This window comes from Corvus cornix, chromosome Z (assembly GCF_000738735.6).
Source record: "Corvus cornix cornix isolate S_Up_H32 chromosome Z, ASM73873v5, whole genome shotgun sequence".
NCBI lineage: Eukaryota > Metazoa > Chordata > Aves > Passeriformes > Corvidae > Corvus > Corvus cornix.
Genome location: NC_046357.1, coordinates 3,342,995 through 3,366,988, shown reverse-complemented (window position 1 = coordinate 3,366,988; position 23,994 = coordinate 3,342,995). Strand labels below are relative to the sequence as shown.

Genomic DNA, 23,994 nt, shown 5'->3' with positions numbered 1-23,994 from the left:
AATCAGATGGGCTGTCACAAAAAATCTGATTTATGGTAACTTAAATGACATGAGAGAGTTTTATACAAAACATTTGAATTGACATTTCTTACTTGAGAATATTTAGTGATAACCTTAGTAGTTCAGTGAAAACAGGAATAGGATTTTACTAACTAATCAACAAATGAAAACGACATCCCAAAATGCTGATAATGATAAAAGAGAAGTAACTAATACTCTATATAATAGAGTATATATATTACATAGTATACTGTACTATATAGACTCTATCTGTTATAATGCTATAAATTTTGAAGTAAAAACCCCGAGATTACTGCATATGTATTATTTTTTATGTTGTTATGCATAGACTTCATGATAGAAAGGAAATTTTTTAATATAAGGAAAAAGTAACATTGAAAATCATGAGACCTATTATCTGTGTCTAATTATCTTTATTGTTTTAACACTGAATAACAGGTGCAATGAAGAAATTAAACATAAGATGAAAAGTAAAAAGAATATTGCCTTTTTTTCTTTTAATGTTGTTGCAGTAAGACTACTTCTTGGTATGATCTTCTTCATCTTTTTCTTGGTATGATCTTTTTTATCTTTTTCTTCATAATATTCTTTATCTTTATTGACTTCAATTGTTCTTTTCCAGTAATTTTAGGAAGAAAATTTAAAAGGAAGGAGCATCCTTTGATTTCTAACTGCAGATATCATCATTATTTTAACTCCTTACCTGACTTTTTAAGCACTGAGTTTTATTGGTTTATTGGTAGAATTTAGTATTTTTAGCTGGACTCTATGATTCTAAATTCAAAGGAGCTTAGAGATAGCACAGTATTTAATGCTGAGAAGTTGGGACAAATAGACTCCTGTAAATTCTAAGACTTTTTAACAAAACAAAGTTCACCCTTGACGTTTCTGTACTTAATTAAAACACCCGTTGCAACCATTGTTATGATGCCACATGCCTGTTTTGTTCCCAAAGTAGAGATGAACCAGTTACTAACTTTTTGTTCCTTAACCAAAACGAACACGGTCTTCAGCAGGTCGTAGAAATATTTGTGTGTTACAGCTGGTTTTCTTGTCTGTTTAATAGAACTTGTCTATACTAAGAGTAATTTGCATTACTTCATAGAGTATAAAACACCGTATGGTTATAGTATATTATTTATACTATGTAGTATATTATTTAAGCAATAGTAAAGCAGCTGCATGTTTATTAAATCAAGTAGTATATTTACACATGTTAAAAATATTACTTCACTTACGTGACAGTGTGTTTATATTTGACAAATAAATGCCCTCTATAGCCTTCTACTGATCAAATTAATGTCAGTGGTGGCATTGTTACAAGAATTGAACTGTTCTTGTAATATGAACTGTGAAAATATTACCGATGCCAGATTAAATATAAAATTTAGTCAGCTGTTTTATAATAAATTCAACTAGTAAGGACAAAAACTTAATTGACTGAAGCCTAAAAAGATTCAACTTGCAGGATATTTCTTGATTGAAGCAGTTATATGTGAGATAAAATGCATACTAACTAGCACCTTTCTTGCAAATGCTCAAATATAAGGTTAGTTTTCCTTTTATACTTATAGCTAGTTGTTTGGACATGTTTCAGCCTCAACATTTTAAGCCTACGTAATACAAGTAATAGATGTGTCCAGGTTTGTTTTTTTCCATTTTATTTCATTTTGAGATAGGTATAATACATTAAACTATACTTATAGTAACCCAGTAGAATAATTTATGTGTAAAGCAGTGTATAAGACTTGAGGATTGAAGACTTTACGTACAATAGAAATAATTAACATGATTGCATATGCCAATCTTTTGTCTCTAATGTGCTATGGCTACTAGAATAAAATGTCCTTAAATAGGTTTGATACAAATACTGTTCATAATTAGTCAGTTACAAAACTTTTCAATCACACCTGAGGGTGGATGATCATCTGAAGTAGGCTTTCATTGCAACATGATGATTCAGGTCCAGTTTCAGATCTACAGCAAAAATAAAACACCTTTGCTATTTGATTTCATTTTTGAGATGTGCTTTAGCTCAATTTAGAAATACTTTTCATTCACATATAGTCCATGCTTAATTGATGTACAGATGTGATGTGATAATGATGTGAGGCATTTTAGAACCATTCTTTTTTCACATGAGCAGGGAATGGGTAATGGGAAGAGATTAGAGACGAAACTACTTCTCAAGAATGCGAAATCCATCTGGAATCAAATATTCTTCTGTAAAATAACCTAGAGCTGAGATGATGCTTGTAGAACTCTGAGATAACGGACCTTAATTTTGGATATTCACAGATTATAATAATTGTTATAGAATCTATCTCTTTAATTTTATTAATTCTTTTGTAGTAGTCTTACTATGATGCTGATTTGTTGCTGGTTTTTGTGACTCATGTGGGCATTTCTCTGCCTGTTTTGAAGGGTTCTACCCCCCTGGACAACACTGGTTTTGACCTTTGTCCATGGAAAAATTTTCCTACCCTTTGGGAAGAATTAGAATCGACGCTGGTGTGAACTAGGTGATAGAATATTATGTAAGATTGTCACAGGGTGAAAAATTTAGAGGGTTTGGGTTTGTTAATATAGTAAATAGATAAAAGCAAAAAACTTCAAAATGGAGGATTGTTGTTGTTCTCCAGACCTTCTTCTTCTTCTACTACCCCATATTCTGCAGTAGAAGTAGTTTGGGATGATTGGATAAAGAATTCCACAGTTCCTGTCTACGTGACAAAGTGATTTATTGAACATTGGTGGAAAAGTGAAAGTATCTTTTAAGTTTTCATTGGCTGATTTACCTTTAAAAGACTGTGTAATCTTGATAATTTGGCATTCTCCTGCATTCTCTGCTTTGTGCTATGTCTGGGTCACGTTAGTGGCCCTGTTTCTCTGATAAGACTTAATAAACAACTATCTGAAAGCAGAGAAGGCTGAAGGTCTTGGACTCCTGGCAAAGGCTTTAAAAACTCTCCATCAGGGGAGGTACAATTACGGCATGGGAGTGTCAACTCATATACTTGAAATTAAAAAATTAATGTACAGAATATACTATGCACTTAAATACATGCTTTGATAACACTGTGGGATGCTGGAAGAGTTCTTCTGACTGTGTATACGTCGGTGTAATTAATTCTATGGTCTTTAGGCATTCTCTAGATAACTCTGCATCAGCTGTGGCATATGGTCATGTATTAAGTGTTCAATATGGAGGAAGTTCACACAGGCCCTAAACTGAGTCAGGCTTTGACTGTATTTCAAAATCAATCTATTGATTATTAATCTACTTCCTTGTTTGACCATTGATGCATTCCATAAAATTAGAATGCTTTTCCTTTTTGTTTTACTATTGCATAACTCACAGTTGTTGCTTTCAAAGTTATATCAAGCTTTTCCAGTTACACAAAATAAGAAGATGATCTTTCTTGGAGCTGCAAAAAAACCTAGTTTCCCTTTATTCAGAAACAGAAAATGACAGATCATTTTCTATGAGGAGTATTTTTACATGAGAGATACTTAATTCAAAAAAGCAATTAAGAAAATAAATAAGTTTGTGCACCTTCAGACATGGAGCTCTCCAGTATGGCAGATATCACTCAACGCTTATGTGCTACTAAGTCAAAATAATAAATGTCACGTTTTAGAAATTCTAACTGATTTAAGAATAAATTATGCCAAATGAGATCAAAGATCTGTTTAGCCCAATGTCCTGTCTCTGATGGTGGACAGAAGCAGCATAGAGCTAAGATACTATAGGGCAGCCTTTCCTTTTTCCAGCTATCTGAAGTTCAACGCTTACTTAGTCAGGAAGTTCATTTGGGCTTTTTTATTTAATGTTCTGTGGTATGTTTTTCTTCTGTGACTAGATCTAGCTGCTTTGAACCTGTTCATGCTTTTTGGTCTGTATGGTGTCTTGTGGCAATACATTCCTCAATTTAATTGTAATCAGTGTCAACAGTATTGCCTTTTATTTCTTTTAAATCTGCTGTCTTGCAGTTTCATTTCATACCCTCAAGTCTTTGTCATCTGAAAAATAGCCAGTAACACCTGTAGCTTACATTCTGTTGAAGATATTTCTGTCCTGTGTTTGTTTGGATACATTTTTCAGGCTCACTCAGATGTCCATTTATATACTAATTCTCCTTCCATACGAAGTGTCTGTACACAGTATTTCTAATCGCGTCCTGTCTCTGATGTCTGGAATCTGATTTCTGAACAAACTTTGACATGAGGATTTCTTCTTTTAATGGACAGACAAAAAGGCTTGATGGCCCATTCTCACCAAAATCCCAGTTGAAACAGATCTGCTCTTTCTGTCAGCTTATTTAGATAGAGGGGATCATCAAATTAAGGCACGGGATTTTTTAAAGGTTCTCTTAACCACCCTTGTGTTCTGATACAGAAGCAGGTGTAGGCTGAGCTAACAGTGCTTGACTGATGAGTGAGCTACATAATTTTTCCAGACACAGAGAATTCACAATATATTACTTGGCTTATTTTGACTGCAGTCTGTTGTGCAACTCTGGAGAGTAATTCCGTGAAGTGCCATGTTTACTGTGTATGTCTGTGTCTTCTGTCTTAAACAGGAAAAGGAGCAGGATGCTGCTACCAGAGCATCTCATCCAGCCTGTACCTAGCAATCTCTGTCTTCAGGAGTCCCTAGAAGAAGTATGATGTAAATTGTTCTGACAGTGGAAATCCTGGCTTTTGACTTTCCCATAGTGTCCTACATCTCTACCCTGTCACATCATGCACATGTGGTTCCTTCATGTGACAAAAGAGGGCTTGAGAAAAGCAGTTGCTGCAGCTAGGTTCTTTTTGTGCTGCCAGAAAAATTCTTTCCAGTCTGCTCTCTCTTGTCTGGATCAGAGGAGCCCCTAGAAGAGGGGGCAGCCAGGGAGGATCCTCAGGCTGGATGAATCACCCTGTTGGATCCTTTGAGGCTCCAATAGTACTACTGGAAGAAGTAGGGGTTTTTTGTTTTGAATGAGGCTCAGTGATTGTTTCTAGACTTGAAACATTCTGCAGACAGTCTTTAAATTGGCATTAAGTTGATGACATTTTTATGTACAAAAAAGCAGTTTTCTGTAAAGTGGACATTTGAGAAAAATTAAATTATTTTCTCTTCAGAGACCTACTTATTTCAAGTCTTAGTAAAAAAAGAAAATCTGTAATTGCTTGTGGAGGCATACACTAGGTAGATGCTGTAGAATGTTTAACTGATCTTTCAGACATTTCAGCATTGATCCTGAAAGCACCTCAGGATATACTTAACTTCAAGCCTTTTTTGCATTATTAGAACTACTAGCTATTGAGTTCTCAGTTGTAGTTTGCAGTAGCAAATCATTTTCATATGATTCAGTTGTTTAAAGTACCTGTTATATAGAGACTGCAGAGCAAACTCACTCAGGAATAATGTTGCCATTTTGTAATAGGGAAGAATGTTAAAATCTATAAATGTTTAGGCCAGCTAACTCTATGAAAGATTTTTGGCAAAATTCTATTTTTAATATGGTTCTTCCATGTAATTACAAATAAAATTTGTTTATTTAACATTGCTCCTATGATAGAATTTCCTATTTTGTATTGACAAGTAATATGGCAGGTCAGAAAATAACTCTGTATGTCTGTGATGACTGTATTTTACAGTGTTTGATAGGTTTTTATGGAAGCCATTTGGTGATCTCATCAGCAACAACTCTATTGTTTCATTACTATCAGATTCAGTGGGTTTGTGATTAAATCAGCAGAATAGAAAACATGAAGGGAGTGCTGTTCACTTTGCAATCATTTCCATCTGTTAAAAATTTTTATCAGATGTTGGGAAACAGCAGGCAAAACTCAGAGCAAGTGTTTTATCCAATTTCCAAGAAATGGTGATATATAATTGGCATATATTATGTTCTTAATTTAATCTGTGCAGTTAGCTGTTTTAAATAACCTATGGTATACCAGTATTAGTAGAATATATAGAAAGCTATTTCCATCATTCCTTGCATTATATTCTTTTGAAGACTTTGGTGCTGATACAAATATTTTGGTACTTAGTAATCATGAGCACTCACAACACTTTTCATAAAATGGAGAGTCAGAGTGAGACTTGTAGTGAAAAATTTCCATCAGGCATGTGCTGCTGTCTGAAGTGTCTTTGCCTCCACTGATGATGTAGGAATCTGCAAATGGAATTGTCTGGCCAGTGGCCAGTACCAGAGAAGTGGGAGAGGAATCCATCAGCAATACCCATAAGCTGATTTGTAATTGGGTGGTCCCAAGGCATGGAGTATTCTATTTCTTCTGAAATTCATTTTTAGCATTAACTGTTCTAAATAGACGCTCCTGGTTTTCATGTAAATGTCTGACATACTTTTAATAATGTGAAGGTTTTTTACCTCAAACTGAGTGGTCTCATCTAAGAAGTGAAAAATATTTTCTTTTCTAATTGCTGAGATATTGTTGAGTGCCTACTTGCCTAGATATTAAAAGTCTGCAGTATTTGTGGTTTCACTACACTTTTTCATGTTTCCTTTGTCTCATCTTCTTCTGAAATTAATAATTCCTTTTTTCTTCATCTTCACATCAGGGCTGATTTTTCGTGATGGGAATAATTTTTGTCATCTTTTCTGGAGTTTCTGTATTACTGTGTTGGCCATTTTGGCATGGGATACTCGGTTTCATTTATAGTATTCTAAATGAGTAGTATTGGCTGTCTCTTGTAGAGCTGCTATAATACTTCTTGGTTTGTTCTCCTTGATAAATGTTTATTCTCCTTGATAAATTTTCTGTTATTATTTTCCACACCGACATATTGGTAGAGATCCTCATTGAGCTGTTACTAGTAAAGTTCACAGGCTTTTTTCATGGACTTGTTCTGTTACTTTAGGGTAACAGTCCTTCACTCTGTAGGCTCTTCAGTTTTGTATGATAATTTAATTAGAGTTTCTGAGGACCTGTTTGTTCGATTTTCCATTCCTGAGCTAAAACCATGAGAAATCACCATATTTTGTCTGGGATTGGCTGAGCTCCTGATTTTGGATCTTCTGGAAATATATCTCATTCCATTTTTTCAGAGTATTTAACTTGAAATATTAACCTAGTTGAACTGGGAAGTAGTTGCCTATTCTTCTCTTAGTTTGGCTAATCTTTTTCACTGTGTGCTTCGTTTTCAATCCACTTCTCACCCTTTTCTCTCTCTTTTTAAAAGGGTCATTGTATAGGCTTTTTGAATATCTAAAGCTGTTCACCTTATTGTCCATCACTTTGTTCATCCACACCTTTACCAATACACTGGAATGAAACTGCTGGATTAGTGAGAAAACTTACAGACTCAATGTTCAAGATGATTTTTATTTTACTAGTTACTTAAAACACTTCACCAGAAGCTGTCATGATGTTCATTGTGTGCTCCTTGGTCATCCCTTTTGTGCTAGAAGTACACTGTTTGTTACTACCTGGTCATCTGGTACAACACTGGTTTTAAGGTGAGTTAACAGAACAGTAATTTCTGAGTTCCCTCCTGAGGATGTACTCTGGAGCTTTATCATACTTCAGCTGGTTGAAATGTACCCTTCTGACACCTGTCCCTCTGGTCTTGTCTCATCTTTATGTCCAAACCAGGTTACGTTCTTGGAGAGTTATCTCCCTAGAATCTTCTTTTGAGAAAGCTGGCACAAATCAATCATTTATCCAATCAGCAGTGATTTTGTTTTACTTTTATTATTCCCTTTAATCCCATGTGACCTAGTGACCTCTTGCTTCTTTTATGTTTTCTTGTTTTAATTAGTTCAATCATTTTAGCATTAAACTTTCAGCTGTTTCCTCTTTAAAACTCATCATAGCCCCTTTTATACACCTTCTAACATATGACCTACTACAATCTATTCTGACAGCTCTAGCTTTAGGTTTACAGATGCAAAATTCTTCTAAAAATTGTTTTACAACTTGCTAGTCACACTCTCTTAATTGCTTGTCTTTCTGGTCCATTTTTTGTGAGCTTTGCATTGCAACTAATACTTTTTGGTTTTTCTGGTTTACATGCATGCTACTTCTAAAGCATTTATTACTTTTATCTAAGATATTGGAATCTGTTTGACTTTTCTGGTGAAACCACACTTCTAAGCTTTCATATCAAGTTACAGATTTGGTTTGCTTCCCCTAATATAGTAGAAAAATATAAGACAATGATCTAGATATGAAAGTGAGAATATTAAAGATGGTTATTAGTGGCTAATAGAAAAAACATGTTGAATTGGTTTATTGAAAAAGATTCAGATAAATTAACCTGCCTGTAGGTATTTCCTGAGCGATGGTAAGCTTCTTTCTAGGCTAAATGTTCATGATAAAATTTATTTGGGATTAATCTGGAGGAGATGGTTAAAGAGAGGTAAATACAGAACAGGAACTGTAAAATAATTAAGAAATTGATTAGGAGAGAACATAAGGTATGTTGAAAGCTATTTTTTCGGGTCAAATTTATAGGCTAGTTCTAATTTCAGGTTTTCAGTACTACTTTAAATACTAAAAAAATCCCCACCACTGTTTGTTAAAAGAAGCTTGTAAATACTATAAAGTTGAAATGTAATGTTAATGAGATAGGAATATCCTAATGCAAAATTGTATGTTCTCAAAAGTTTGAGTGATAGAAGTAGGGTGAAATTTAGGAGTCATAGTATCATACAAAAACCAAGAATTCCTCCTGTAGGCCATCATTCAGAAGTGACAGGGTAAGAGGAAAACCTATTAATTGCAACAGCTCTGTTGGTCTGCAATGTGGTGTGTTACTACAAAAAAACCTCCAAAAAAAAAACGACCAAACATACTTCTAGCAAGCATTAAGGTAGTAATTTGCAATCCAGATAGGTATAGCATCGGTCTGGGTGAGAGATGCTGTTGGTCTTCCACTTTTTTCTGGTTTTGTTTTACAGTTGTAAACTGTCTTGCAGTAAGCGGAGTTGGGTTTTCCTCTTAAACTGAGAAAATTTAGGGTCTCCTATCTGTTCCAGGATCTGCTGTGAACACAGAAGGTCCAGATAGTGCGTAAAATCTGCCTTAATATATGATATGTGATATATGATATATACTTCTATACATGCCCTAATGCATACATCTGCATTTTCTGGCAGTGTAACTGGTGGCTGAACAATGTAAGCAAAGAAAGTTTATAGTGAAAGCTAATACTTTTTATTAAGCAAACTGTGGAAGAAAAATAAACTAGCTGAAGAAGAGCACATGTGCCCTGAAACCTGTGGGTTTCTTTGCCTTTACATCTGTCTTAGTTACCATAAGAAAATATATTGCCTCTCCTTAGTATCTTTCTTGTGCAAGTTTATACTTCATGCTCAGCTCATGGGCTCTGCTGTTTGCTGAGTTTCTCCCCGTAGAGTAAAACAGTAACATTCTTCATCAGTTTCAGCCTGTGAGAATTCATTGCACAATACTGGGACTGCTGATATACCATGTAGCTTACAGTCCAGTATGTATAATTACATAAAAATAGTGTGCCAGTTCTCTGAAGTGTTAATGATGTGATGCACCTATTAACACTCAGGTTTATGGTAATGAAAAGGCAGTAACAGTTGCCCATGTAGTCTTTAATAAACATGCCAGTCCTTTTGGATTTCAGCATTGAAATCCTTCGTAGGTAATAAATACTGGTAATCCATCCATAAATTCATTCAATGCAGAAGTTTTTAACATTTTGTTTTTTTAAACAAAGAGTTACAGTACTAATTGCCAACTGTAGTATACCAGATACTGCTAAAGTCAAAAACAGCATTAACTGTCAAGCCTTACTGTTAACACAGGTGGCCATACAGGACCCAGCAGCTATATTAAAATATTTCATCTACAGGTTTCCAATGTCAAGACCGCTAAATATGTCTGCCACGATTTTTACATAATCATCCCATTTGAGATACAACTGCAATACACCATTTGCAGAAAACAGACATATATACGTCTGACTTCTACAGCAAAACTAGGCTGGCAGAAAGACACAGTGCATATTCCAAACCTATAATTTTTATTCTCATATTTACAGTTGTAAAATTCTTGCAGTACCAGAGATGAACAGTAATGCAATCCAGACAAGAATAAGATTCTTGAACCCTAGTGGAGTCTTAGATGTACATGCCAATGGGGAATTTGCTATCCACTCCAAGAATTGCATGTTCACAGATACCCCAAGGAGCAGAAGGGGGAATATCAGAAAAGGCTTCAGAGCTGACATGTAGAGCATGATATGTGATATAAGATATATATTCACCTTGCTTCTTCCACACATTCTGCCAATCAGTTAGTTGTGCAAACATGACGTTTTATATTGTTTCATTTTATCATTGGGGTTCTCTATTTGAAAATACTGTTTGTATTTTAACTTAGAATTGGAACTCCCAAACAGAATGTTAGGCATTTTTCAAGAGTGTGTAGCAGAAAACAAAGCTATCGAACAGAGATTCTTCCTCATTGCCTTTGGTATTATTAAGGTGCCTGTTTGTCAGTTTTAGAATTACCTTTCCATATAAATCATGGGCATTGAAAATTATCATTAATAAATATAAGGAAGAGAACATGAAATGTGCTTTTAGTGGAATTAATACATTTGTGGAAATAGGTGACTGCCTGTAACAGGGAGGTATTGAATCCAAGACTTCTTTCCAGGCTATTAGCTTACATTATGAAAGGACAGTATTGCACTATAGCTTGATTTTTTTTTTTTTGGTTTATCTAAACTGAATTAAAATCATCTCTTCTTCCATGAAATTACCATGAGCAGTGTTGAAGTACATTAGTATTCATTTTATTTTATTAAGATGTTACAAGATGCTGCTCATGTAAAAATTAAACTTACGTAACAATCTGGACACACTTTTATTAGTTACAATATTTTTTAATTACTTTTAAAATTAATTAGAGTATTTTGGGTTACTTTCCTTGTTCTGTTATGCTTATTGGAACAACACTTACTAAATAATGTTACTGTTTAAGGATAACCAGTTAGTAATTTTCTTTTGATATTACTGAATGAGAAGACAGCAAAAGCAAATGAAAATAATTGTCTTTAAAAAAATATAAGTAATACAATTATAATACTAAAAAAAGAGAAGGGAAAATAATATGCTATGCCATCAAAAATAATAATTTAATCATTACTACAGCACTTCCCTGGATTAATTCTTGTTTCAACTGCAACTTGCTTTTTAGAAAAACTCCAGGCCCAGTTATGCAGAACACACCATGATCTTTCAGTTGTTCAGTCTCTGAATGGTTCCTCCATTATAAATTTACATTTATCTCAGTAAATCCTCTGACTGTGAGGCTATCTGTATTGTTTTGCCACCACCTAAATACTTCAGTTTTGAAAGAATGTGGTCTTGTTTAATACTGTTTGTACTGGAATCAGTGAATGACTGTGTGCTAGGGTAGCCTCGAGGATGAGCCTCTCTAGGGTCTTAGGTGGAGTTTAGAGGGGGTGTAGCAAATACTCTAAATTGTAGTGAAGTTTAGACTGGAGTTGGGGTAAATTTGGAAATGCATAGAATGCAAAGTTTTCCAGCACTTTGTGATTGAAATATCAGCATTGAATGAATTTTAGCATCTACTGAGATTTGTCATCACTGGATGGGAATATCTGAATTACAGTTTTGAATATATGCAGCCATTTTTTTCCCTGAATCACAGTTGAATAAGATACTGTGCCTCTCCAGGTCTTATTTGTGTCTGTATATAATATATATTTTATTTGTTAGAGACTTGGTATGCTTAAATAAATACAGGCAGTTACGGTTTATATACATGTATGCAGAAGCATACAAGTACAAAGAGACATATATGTATGTGGGATAGGAGGAATGGTTTTGGACTCGTGCATAGCAAGTATTATCATACGGTCACTTACACCAAAGTCACAATTACTGCTTATTTCTGTAATCAGTTCTCTTTTCTTCTGCCAAAGTGAAGTCAAATACAGAACTTCTCTTTTTTGAATTGTTACTTTGTAAATTCAGAAGACCCTTAATTACTTTTCAAAAAAACACCTTTAGTGCATGGCACTTAGAAACAATTCTATACATTTAACTCAAAATATTTAGCTAAATTTCCAACTGATTTTATTTCTTATTAATTGAGGTATTAATCTGATCCAAAAAAAACCAAAAGAAAAACGTATGCACATATTAGAAAGCTGAAGCATGGGATATATGTTGTTAAGAAGATAACTGCAGAAAGTGACCTCCATGTCTCTGCTGGTCACACTGCTTTTGATGCAGCCTAGGACACAGTTGACTTCCTGGGCTTTGAGTGTACACTGCTGGGTCATGGCCATGTTCTGATCCATGAGCACCCCCCAGTCCTTCTCAGTAGGGCTGTTCTCAAACCCCTGCTCCACCATCTTTTAAGATTAACCATTTTCAGATAATAGGGCTAGCTAACTTAAGAACTTTGGTGAACATGTAATGCTTTCTGCTCTACTAATATTCATTTTAATAAAAGTTGGAAAACTACAAGAATTCAAAGAACAGAACTACTATTTCGTAGTCCGATCTTGGTGATAGGTATGGTACAGAGAAATGAAGGCAAGTTAGCCTTCCTTCACTCCTAAGCAGGTATAATAGAGTGGTTCAGTAAACTCTACAGGAAAAAAAAAAAAAAAGAAAAAATTACCAAAGTTGAAATTAATGCTAGTTACTGTGATTTTGTAGGTAGTAGATAACTATATTGCCTTTTGGGAAAACTTGAGGTAGGGAATGATATGACACAGGTTCAGAGAGTGTTGATTTTCTGATTTAGAGAAATAATTGAGCTTCTGCAGTGTTTATAGTACAGGTAGATTTGTATCATTTATTTGAAAGCCACTGACATTCTTACTTTCATTTTTTAAAAGTCCTTATAAGAAAATAATAGAGTACATGTGAACAAACTATTACAAATAATTTGAATTTAATACCTAAGTTGGCACAATACAATAAAAATACCCTTGTAATACAACTCAATGCTATGTTTTACAGTTGGAAATCAAAAACACAGGTTGTAGCTGCAGGACAGTACAACTGCTGAATGACATTTTGGAAAGAAGTGACCAAGAGGTAAATTGAGAGTCATTATGGGAAATGGGTGTCCAGTGCAGTGATGACCTTATGTTCCTTTTTGAGTTAGGAACTCAAAGTACGCCACCAACAGAGACTTGCAGGAAAGCTGAAACTCATCAGTGTATCTGATTCTGAAGTCCATCTTCAGAAGGGCTGAGGAAATACTGCAGGGAGTTCTGAAGTAGACAGAAGTGATTAAAGTGAATGTTTCTTTCAAAAAGAACTCTTTTAAAGTATGAATTAATGTGCTAAAGGGAAGTCAGAGTGCTACCATAATTAACAATGAACAGTTGTTTTTCCTTGATCATGCATTCAGATGGTTTACTAGGAAAGCTGATGCCTTCAACATACATGGTGTCATTAGGGTGTAACTAAATTTCAGCCCAAAGTTACCTAAGTACTCATAGTTCTTAACTTCTGGAGTTTCTATCAGTTCACTGTTCACAGTGCTATCAAACCAAGCCACAGCTGAACCAGAAATTCAAAGGGAATCCTAGACTTATTTCAATATAAATTTTCTAGATAAAATAATTTCATTCTTCTGAGTAGAATCTGAAAATTCGGGAATTACGAACCATTTGGTTAGATCCTTTTCAGTCTTCTGCAGAGGAAGGTTACATCTGTTCTGGCAGTACCTCTGTGTGTAGAGAGTGGAAGAACTGCTTCCAGGCTGCAGGAACCTGGAAGTAGGGGAAGAAGCAGGAAGGAAGAGGAAGAGACGAGCCTGCAGTGTAGCTGTGGAATCAAGGGAGCAATGAGACAAGGATGGAGCAGAGAGGGCTATGCTTTTATAGCAACAGAAACTTTTCAGGGATAGCAGGCACCTACATAATTGATTACAAAAACCAACAGCTATGTTATACAAAACCTGAATGCAAATTTACTGCATGCAAAGACCTATGCTTCAAAGATGAAAGGGACAGGTACAGACTGTAGTCCCTTACTTTGATTCTGCTCTGCCTTTTCAGTTTGACATTTTCCTGTTAACAAAGTCAGGAATCATTTCTAGTTCTGTTCCAGTGAATGTGGTTTGTGAATGTAGTCTGGCTTTCCTATCAGCCAGTTCTTGTGACTTCCTTTTTAGCTTGAAGCCTTCTTGTATTGCCCTTCTCATCAACCTAATTTGGCAAAGTGAGTATAGGATAAAAAATACGCAAAGTGTGGAGTCTGTAAAGAGCCAAGTATCAAAGTAGTTTGTTGACCTGGTTCTGATCATAGAAAGGGCTTGAAAAAACATTTTGGAGTTAGACTTTCTAAGAATTAAGACCTTCTGTGTTCTGTACTAAAACCTCTTTCCACTGGGGAAAAAAATGGGGTGGCGGAGCTGAATAGTTGTCACTAGCTAGTTCATTGTTCATGCTGCAATAGTGTTTGGCTAATTAAGAGAAAGTGGGTCCCTCTTACAGGAAACTTCTGATCTGCTAGGCTCTGTTATTCCCAAATGCCATTTGTAATCCACTCTCTCTGTGTTGCTGTCACTGTCTAGCACTCTAAATATTTTAAACATACAGCCTTTTATTGACATGTGTTGTTCCTGCTGTGCAACTTCAATAGGAAAATGTTACAGTATACTATATTACTATGGTAATGCATCTTGTTTACAATGCATGCTTGCTTAATGATGTTTGTTTACTATCCCCAGTTTATAGAAAGCAATGGAGTTGCTTGGATTAAAAATATCTTTTTATCTCTTTTTTCCCCTATGATTTTCTGCTCAGGTAGAAAAGTAGAACTGTAGTTTTACGTAAAACCTGTTAATCTGGCTTAGTGTAATTTCTGCCATGCTGTTGAAAATTAAGACCTACTGCTGTGGTTGACTGAATAACTTTACAGTGACAGTGTTCTTTGCTTGTGCTTTTCACAAGCTCTGTGTTTGTGAATACATACAAATAACAAAATCAAAAGCAGTCATCCAACAGTTCCAAGTCTTTTGCTTAGAAAAGGCTGTAGTTAGTCATGGTATTACAGATGAAAATTGAGGTACATAAAACAACTGCAGGGAAATGCTTGCATGTCATGTTCCTGCATTGTAATAATTTCTGCAATTCTTTGATTGTGATGAAATCTAAATCAATCAGGACTTAATTTAAACTTTAAAAAAAAAATTAAAGTGCAAAATAAAAATTCTAACACCTGAAAATTTTGAATTAATTATCAGTTCTTTTGCACATGTAACCATAAGATGGATACAAATAGACACGAGCTGAAATTAAATCTAAATTCAATTTACAGAAGAGTTTCTTTTGGATTGAGGGAAGTTAAGAAGTAGTTCCCAGAGATATTTTGGAGTGTCCATTTTTGGACAGTCAAAACCTGACTGGACAGTACTCTCAGCAACCTCTTCTTTTTAGCCCTCATTTGAACAAGGAACCTGGACTGGCTAATCTTCAGAGGTCCCTTACAACCTGTGATTCTGTGAAGACCAATATTCCATTTGATATTGGCACAATGACTTGCAAATTTTAGTTTCTTCTTTCTAGTGTTATCACATAAGGTTTTTGCAAAATTTGTAGAATGAAATTAATTTTCATATCTTAATAGTATACGCTTACATACATTTCATGTCTTTGTTGCTGAAAAACTGCATTGCTTGTCCAACCGAAAAATCCAGGATACTAAGATTCTACTTGAGTAAACAGAATTTTAAAACATGCAATATTTATTTGGCAGTGCCTCTGTTCCAGATTATCTTTGTGTGGTTCTCATGGCTAATTAGAATGTTAAAGTAAAATTCAGATGCAGATTCCTTGTTTTATTATTTATTTCCTTGGCCTATTTCTATTAGGGTCTTAAAGTAAGACTAATGTTCTTTTGTTATCCCTTCTAATGAAAATATGGACTTTCTGAGGTCCTAATTAATTTTTAAGCCATGTTCTTAGCATCAGTGAGTCTGTACCTTCTCTTTGTTTGTATCAAAAATCTACTGCCCATTCACTTCAATTCTGTTTGTTCTGAGTGATTTTACATCACAGAAGATTATATTCTTGTAAATATTTCTCTTTGCAGTGAAGAGCTACGGAAGGAAGCACGACAGCTGAAACGCGAACTGCTGGAAGCAAAGCAGAAAAAAGAAGAAAGAGCTTTAAGACCCAAAGAAAAAGAAGGTAAGAGGTTTTGTGTAGATCTCCAGTTAACATTCTGGTTTTAAAGGTTTTTTTGGTTTTGTGCTCTGTGTACATAAATGTAGACTCTATTGTTGAAATGCAGATTTTTCTTTTCTTTCCTTAGGAATGGTAGTAATGTAATGATGCCAGTATGTAAGGAAATGGTACAGGTAGCATTTGTTCTTTCAAATCAGGTAGTATTTCTCCTCCTAAGGGTTCTTTAGTTACATCTGTGCTGTGACCTTATAGGAGTGTGTGGTGTTAGGGTGATAGGGAGATCGCTGCTGTGTTCTCCAAAACCGTCTTGGGCTCAAGACTGCTCGGGTGCAGCAGTATAGCCACTAGCAAGCTTCTCCTTTCAGCCCCGCAGATGTTTAGCACTGAGGACACACACACACACTCAACACAGATAGCTCAACATTACCAGAGATGAGGAGTCAAGGAGGGCCCTCTGCATGGCGCGTTCCACAGACGAGGTTTATTTCATCCTCTGCAGAGAGGACCGGGTGCGAGAGAGGCCCCAGTGTTCGTGCTCAGGTTTACAAAGGGTCACAAGGGCCAGTGATCTGAGGGCACGGGGGCGGTACACAGGCGGGACCAGGGAAGGGAACCAGTGAGCAGAGGGAAGGGGCAGAGTGGGCGACCAGGTCAGGTATGCAGCCACAGAGTCTGCTTGGAGAGGAGTTTTCTTCAACCAGAGTCTGGGGGGTGTGAAAGGTTACATTTCGTCTGCAGGGAATTCTGGGAGAGGCTTTTCCTTTACTAACACAAAGGTGAGAGTGGTATGTCAAATATCTTGAGTTTTTCCATCAGCAGGCCTTTCCTATTTCAGGGCTCTCTGGCCCAGCAGCTGCCTCAGCTGTTGCCTCAGTGACCCCAACATGACCTCTGATTTGCTGAGTCTTCCTGACTTTCTGACTTGGAAGCGTTCTTAAATGTAGATGGTTAACTTTGGACTCAAAACTATTGACTTCAAACTTGTATGTATCTTAGGACACCAATGGAACTCAAATTCCGAAAGTCACTACCATATTTATTTTCCTTAAATCTTAGCAAAATGGGATCTTCAGCTGCCCACTTCTTTGTCAGATAGTTTTTATATTCTCTTTCTTTTAAAATGTGTATAAATTGCTAAGCTTATAATAGTAAGTAAGGTGCACATTTTATTCCAGATGGATGTAGCACCTCTTTTTAGCCAAACTGAAGAAACAAAAAAGTGTCTTTAAACACTCTGGAGTTGCAAGACACGTTTTTAGAGTAGCTTTGTAGTTCAGTTCTCAATATCATAGAAATCTGAAAGAAAATATAAAATTATTTTTAAAAAAATTCAGGTAACACACAATTTACAAGAGTGGTAGAAAGTATAACATAGTTTTAGAAAAACTCATGGACTCTTTTGAATAACAGGTGAGCTTGATCAGCACCGTTTTGACAAAATAAAAAATACAGTATCATGAACTTGTATATGAAATCTGGCACCAGATGTTAAAAATTGCTGACTCTGAAAATGTTGTAGGAATCACTGAATGAATATAAGCTCTCACTGGCAAAATAATGAATGCTGTCATGAGCCATGTAAAAAAAGATCTGTGAGTAGAGGTATAGAAAAGGTAAAGTGTAGTTCTTACGTACATATATGATAAATTGTACATATATGATAAATAGTTCTTACACTATTGCTTAAACTAATTCCTGTTCTGATGCCAGTTAAGTCAGTGGACTTCGTAATTTGAGGAAATTTACCTTTACAGTGACAGACTAAAATAATACTTGGGGAATAGTTACTACTATGGTACAGTTTGGAAGGATACCTTTTATTCAAGCAAAGGGAGCATCAAGGTTGGTGGGGTTGGCTTGTATTTTTTTTAAAATAAATAGAAGGCAGGACATAAATCAATTGGAAATACGCAGGTAACAGCTAATGGTAAAAATAATTTTGAATAATCTTGATTTTCCTTTTTGTGATATGGAGGGGTTTGTTCCAGTACCTGTTGAGAAAAATAGATGGCAGGAAAGAACCTACTGAACTAGTTATTGGAGTGCCTAAATAAAAATCTTAAAAGTAAACATATTCTAAAATTTAAGGTAAAATTAAAAGGATGTTAAATGAGATGCAAGTAGTGAGGGATAAAATTATTAATGAAAATGTAGTGAAAGATTTCAGGTTTGTACTAGAAAACAAACTGAACATTAATTTATTCTGTGATGTGGCCGTCACTGTGGTTGTTGCTACAAATGCAGTAACCATAAAAGTGCAGCTGTATTATTGCACTCAGTTCCCAGTATTGTACCACCAAAAAAGATAATGAACAATTTGATAAAAATGGACAAAAACACCCAAAACTAGCAGAACACTATGTGGACAGGTTTATTACGAGATACTTGGAGATACGTGTAATTTATGTAGGGAGTGGGATGGAAGGGTGGAATCTTAAGTATTTAGAGATGGTTGGTCAAAGGAATGAAGCATACCTTTATTGTGAAACAGAATTTACAACTGAGGAATAATAGAATAGACTTTAGAAACACTTTATCTTGAACATAATGAACTCTAACAGAAGTTGAAGTGTTGTACCAAGTAAGTAATCTTGCTCCAAAGTTAAAAGCATTTCATATATTTCACTTAGTTCACTTAGTCATTTTATATTTATTGGCCTGAATTTTCATCACTACAATAGAGCTGTCAACATGGAAGACAGTCTGCTAAATGTATAATAGTTTACCTATTCCACATTAGTTTACATATAAAAAATTGTGTCTATTTAAAAAATACTTCTATCATTGATGTGTAAGTAGCAGGAGATTTTTCCATTGTTCTCTGCCTATGCTCTTGGGGAGTGTGGGAGGGAGAGTGAGTTGTGTCATGCTGTCTCAGGTATGTCTGTGCAGATGGTGCAGACACTTGCAGTGTGTCTGCCTATGCTTTGAGCTGGTTGCATTAGGAAAAAATGTTAGTTCAGAGGCTATGTAACCACATTAATATGATTATGTGCTTGATTAATAAACGCTAAATCTCAGCCAAAATCTGGAACCATCGTGGGAGAAATTCACTGAAGATCCCAAAATGGTGAGAATAAGGCTTAGGTCATACTGGGCAGGATTGGGTCTATTTCTGGGAGGATGCTAAGGAAGGGATGGCAGCATGACACGTTTATTTTAAGTCCACTGCACAGATCTTTATTAGTGTTGGCATCACATTTAGTATCGCTTCTTCAAATTGTTCATATTATGCTTACCTAATATTTTTCTGTATTCAGAGATTAGATTAATTAAGAAAGACTGGAGAGTGAAAATTTAAGTGTTTACATTGTTTCAAGAGGTCAGAGAAAAAAAATAGTTCCCTCCGTACATGTTTGATTATAACCAGTCTTCCAATTTGTGAGTGGTATTGTCGACTATGCCAGACTGCTGTCAAGACCTTACTTTAAATAAGATGTTTTTCTTTTATGTGACATTTGTTGTAGTGATGCCAGAAATTACATCAAACACTATAATTTGAGTGCTGAATTACTTCAGCATTTTGAGGTACTTGGTCAAATACTCAAAAAAGATACACTTTTCAAAGTTCTGTAGAGTAAACCTGGGAATGTACTTCTGTGAAATCTGCTTTAGACATACAGCATCTGCCCAGTTGTTTAACTGTATATTGGTTTTAAATAGTAGTAGTATTTAGGAAGTAACATTTTACTTTTTCTTGTTAGAGCATTTTTGTAAGCTGTCGAATAATCTGTGGTGAAATTTAATTGTCACACACACATGAGAAAACAGAAAAGCTGTAATATACTGTCTGAGCAGGGAAACCTAACAACTGATGTAAAAACCAACATTCAAGGGTAAGAATTCTACTGAGGCATGCAGTGTTTTCTGCTTTGTTTTTAATTGTGATATGGTAGTCAAATGATTGAAATGTTTAGAAAATTTTCAAAATCAAGTAAGGATGCCAGTGTAAGATTATGTTTTATTTCTGTTGTATTATAAGGTTTGGGTAATGTCAGGGGCACTCAAAGAATTAAGCCCTGTGTTACATGGAAGGATGCTTTCTTTAAGTCTGGGACTTGAATTTTGCACCCTTCAGAACACTCTGAAAATAATAACATCCAAATCTTGATGGTTTGGGAACTTTGCAGCATAAATGCATTAAGTATGAAGATTTTTTCAGTATATGCAGGAGAGCTGCATTGTATAAAAGTATCCATCTTGAATTTGTGACCTTTGCAAAACTTTTTCTTTGTCTATTTGCATGGTTTTTTACATTTAATCTCCTAGTACCCAACATCACTATGCAGTCCCCTTCCTGCTAAAGTGAATGCCTTTTTCCTCTGGTCTCTCTGTCTGCAGAAGCAGAAGAAAAGGACAAAACCTCACTGTTAAACTAGCTTTGATTTTAGTAGTAATCTTAAATGTGTACTCAAAATCCACTGACATTTGAAAATTAACTGCATTTTAGACTAGGACCATGTGCCTAAAAGCTACCGAAGTTCAGAAAGGATTTACTCAAAACTTGCAGTTCACCCTGTTCTGCAAATCTGCTCTGGTCTTTCAAATAAGTGTTTTGAAGCTCTAGGAATTACTTCTAAGATTTTATTATTTGAGTTGGCTAAATGAACTAGTAGGTTTGTTCTAGAACTGTTGCTTTTTTCACTGTAGCAAACTGAAAATCTAGTAATCAGTCCAGCCCTGGAAGCTCATTCTGTAAACGAATCTATTCAGTTGTTCACAGTTGCTAAATATTTCCTGACTCTTACCTAACTTCTTGGCAAGCAGTGGCTCTTTAGGATCTTAGGCAGGCCCGAGCTATAGCAACAGTAACTGAACAGTTCTTGAAGTTGCAAATAAATCCACTAGTAGAACTAGTCCTAAGCAAAAATATACAGGAGAGGATGTTACTAATTCTTTCAAGCATAAAATTATTTCCTTTTTTTTTTTTCTGGTTTATTAATTCTTACACTACTTTACACTAAACTATAATGTTTTAAGTTTCATATATATAGTATTTAAAACTGTAATTTTTTTTCCCTAATTCTGGAAGAAGTGAGTTATTTGTCTTGGTTTTTAATTATCTAAAGTGTCTCTAAGTTCTGTATTTGTAACTTCTGATAGGAATTCCATTTTAATTCCTGAAATATTACGGCATATTAGAATTTATTTTGTAATTTGTAAAGATTTGATTTGGTTTGGAACAAAAACAGCTTCTCTTTTTAAGATTTCATCTCAATAAGATTTTTAAAATCAGTACTGCATACCTTTACAATTCCAAAAGAATGCAATATAAACTCAATATTGATGAGCTGAAAGTGGAATATACTGAACTAATACAGGAATGTGGTTTAGGCCTCTTATTTTAATTCACCAAAACATTCAATCATAATTTCTTTCACTTCAGACAAGAAGTTTTTGAGGTTTTTTCCCCCTTGATACTTAGTCTAGCTATGCCATGCATTTCTTGTCATTTTTGTCCAATAGGTCTTTTATCATATGAAATGTGTCATCTCAGTTGCTAAAGAATGCATTTTGGATACCAAGGAAAATGTATGGGCCCACCACATTTAAAACATACACAAACCCTGCTAAGTAAACTGGGATACCTTTTAATACAGGTATCTTTGTACATTCTCCTTGTTATCTTACCTCAGTTCTGTATAAACTCATGATTACATATGAGAAAATTGCATTATAAGAGTTAATGGGATTACATTTGTGAAGTATAGCATATCAGGAATGTTTTGTGATGTAAGATGCTTAAGTGTGTGTAAAAATCTTCATGCTAGTTGTATCTCATCAAAGAAAAATCATAAACTAGTCTTTCATTGATCCTTTTCAGTGCAATAGGCTCTTCCTTTTTTATGGTGACATTAAACCTTCAGAATCAGCATGTGTTTTTCTGTCACAATATGTATTGTTTCTGCTCTTCTGTATTTCTGGTAATACTTTCACCAAACCAAATTCCCTTCTTTTTCCAACAAGTGTTTTATACACAGCTTTATTATCTCTTTCTTAAAAAGGAAAAAATACCTGTTCTAACTACAAGGACAGTAATTACTACAAGGTTTGTTTAAAAAAGTTTGTACTGTGGAAAATTGTATGCATACTCTCAGACCTGTATTTGTGTGAAATTGTACCCTATCTGTCCCACAACTGGTGGACTTTTAAAGGTAAAGTTACCCTACTTGCAGTTCTAGAAATGGAGCCCTGTCTTTCAGGGCAATATGAGTGCGAGCATAAGCAGTGATCATTCTGTTCTGATCTACCACAGGCCAGCTGAATTAGAATTCACATTTCTTGGTTTCCATAAAGTGGAAGTTAAAATTGCACTTTCAAAAATAGAGCACTTGTGATACACCTTTTGTTGAGTGTTTGTTATGTTGTTAAATTTACCAGATGCTTTTGGAACTAAGCTTAGAATTATCACGCTTTCTCTTCTGTTTCACTTCCTGTTAGGAATTGATCCATCATTAAACCATCCATTCATTTCCATTCAATGCCCTTGGATCAAGTTTTGTCTTTGTTATACTTCTATCATTTTCTAGTTAAAAGCTGACATCATTTGAACTGTTCCTTATTTAAGTGTGAGCAAAATAAGGTCTTCCATATTTTTTTAAAATCAATCTCTTCCTTTCTGGTTTAAGGACTTCAGAATTTCCTTCGTAGTTTCAGACTATCATTGTAAAACCATGTCCCAAACCCGAAGTTTTAGGTTAGGTTACACCATCATGTTGGCATGTATTGGCCATAATTTCAGGATAGAAGAATCTGTCTGAAAGAAAATTAATTACTTAAATGATAAAGTGTTTGCCACAATAAGATGAAGACTTTCTTGGTAGCAACCCAAGCTAGCTGATGTAATTAGCAATGTACTTAAAAATTCTTTTGAAAGTAGGGTGAAATATATTTTCAATAAGGAAGGTTATCTTTTTTGGTTTTTCTTTTTTTCCCCCCCTCACCTTCCTTAGTGACAGAATATACACAACAGCTTGTTCAAACTAAAGAAGAAATTATTTGCTTCATGCTATTTACTCTTTGTGGTGAGATCCTCCTAGGGAACAAGTCTGCAAGATTTCCTGTAACTTAAATTACCTTCTGCATCTTGCAATACCTAAATTCAATTTAATTTTTATTTCACTTCTGTATATCCATGTCATTTTTCATTAATTTTTGCCTGAGTAAATCCTCTTAGATTAAGGAGATTAATACCAAAGTCATGATCCTTATACTTTTGCTGAATCAGCAAACTGGACCTAAATTTGTCTACCTTGATATGAAGGTCAAATCCTTCATACAGTGCTATTGTTCCTCTTATTTTCAATTCAGCTGCAAAATTGCAGTTACAGTTGCAGGGAATCTGGGTTGCAGAGTAGTAGGCAGCAATCTACTTTTACATTTAAAAACGTTTCTTACCAAAGTCTCTCTTCTGGACATTTTTTCTAACTTGCTGATTACCAGTCAGACACAAAATAACTTTATCAAATAATTCCTGCTTATCAAAAACTGAATATATAATTTATATTCAAAAGTACTCTGTGGTTTTGAAATTATTGGTGGTTTCAAGTTTGAAAATGTGTTAATAACCCATTGACTTAAGGGCTCTTGAAAATCCTTCTGTTTTGCTGCTTGCTTTCAGTGTTAAGTGATAGGTTGTAGGACTTCATGAAGAAATATAAGTTTGTCTTTAAGTCATTTTAATGAAAGATGCAAAAATATGATGCATACAAGTGCCCAGCTCTTTTAGTTGACTCACTCTGACATTAGTTCAAGTGGATCTGATTATCTTTTGTCTAACTTATGAAAAGGCT

At 35.0% G+C, this 23,994-nt stretch overlaps 1 protein-coding gene across 1 annotated transcript in view; it reads left to right on the top strand.

Moving 5' to 3' along the window:
- CWC27 (CWC27 spliceosome associated cyclophilin) overlaps window positions 1–23,994 on the top strand; it is a 101,422-nt gene that overhangs the window by 53,113 nt on the left and 24,315 nt on the right. The window contains exon 11 of the mRNA XM_010395323.4: window positions 16,107–16,204. Coding sequence (XP_010393625.3) covers window positions 16,107–16,204 — 98 coding nt within the window. The remainder of the gene's footprint in view (window positions 1–16,106; window positions 16,205–23,994) is intronic.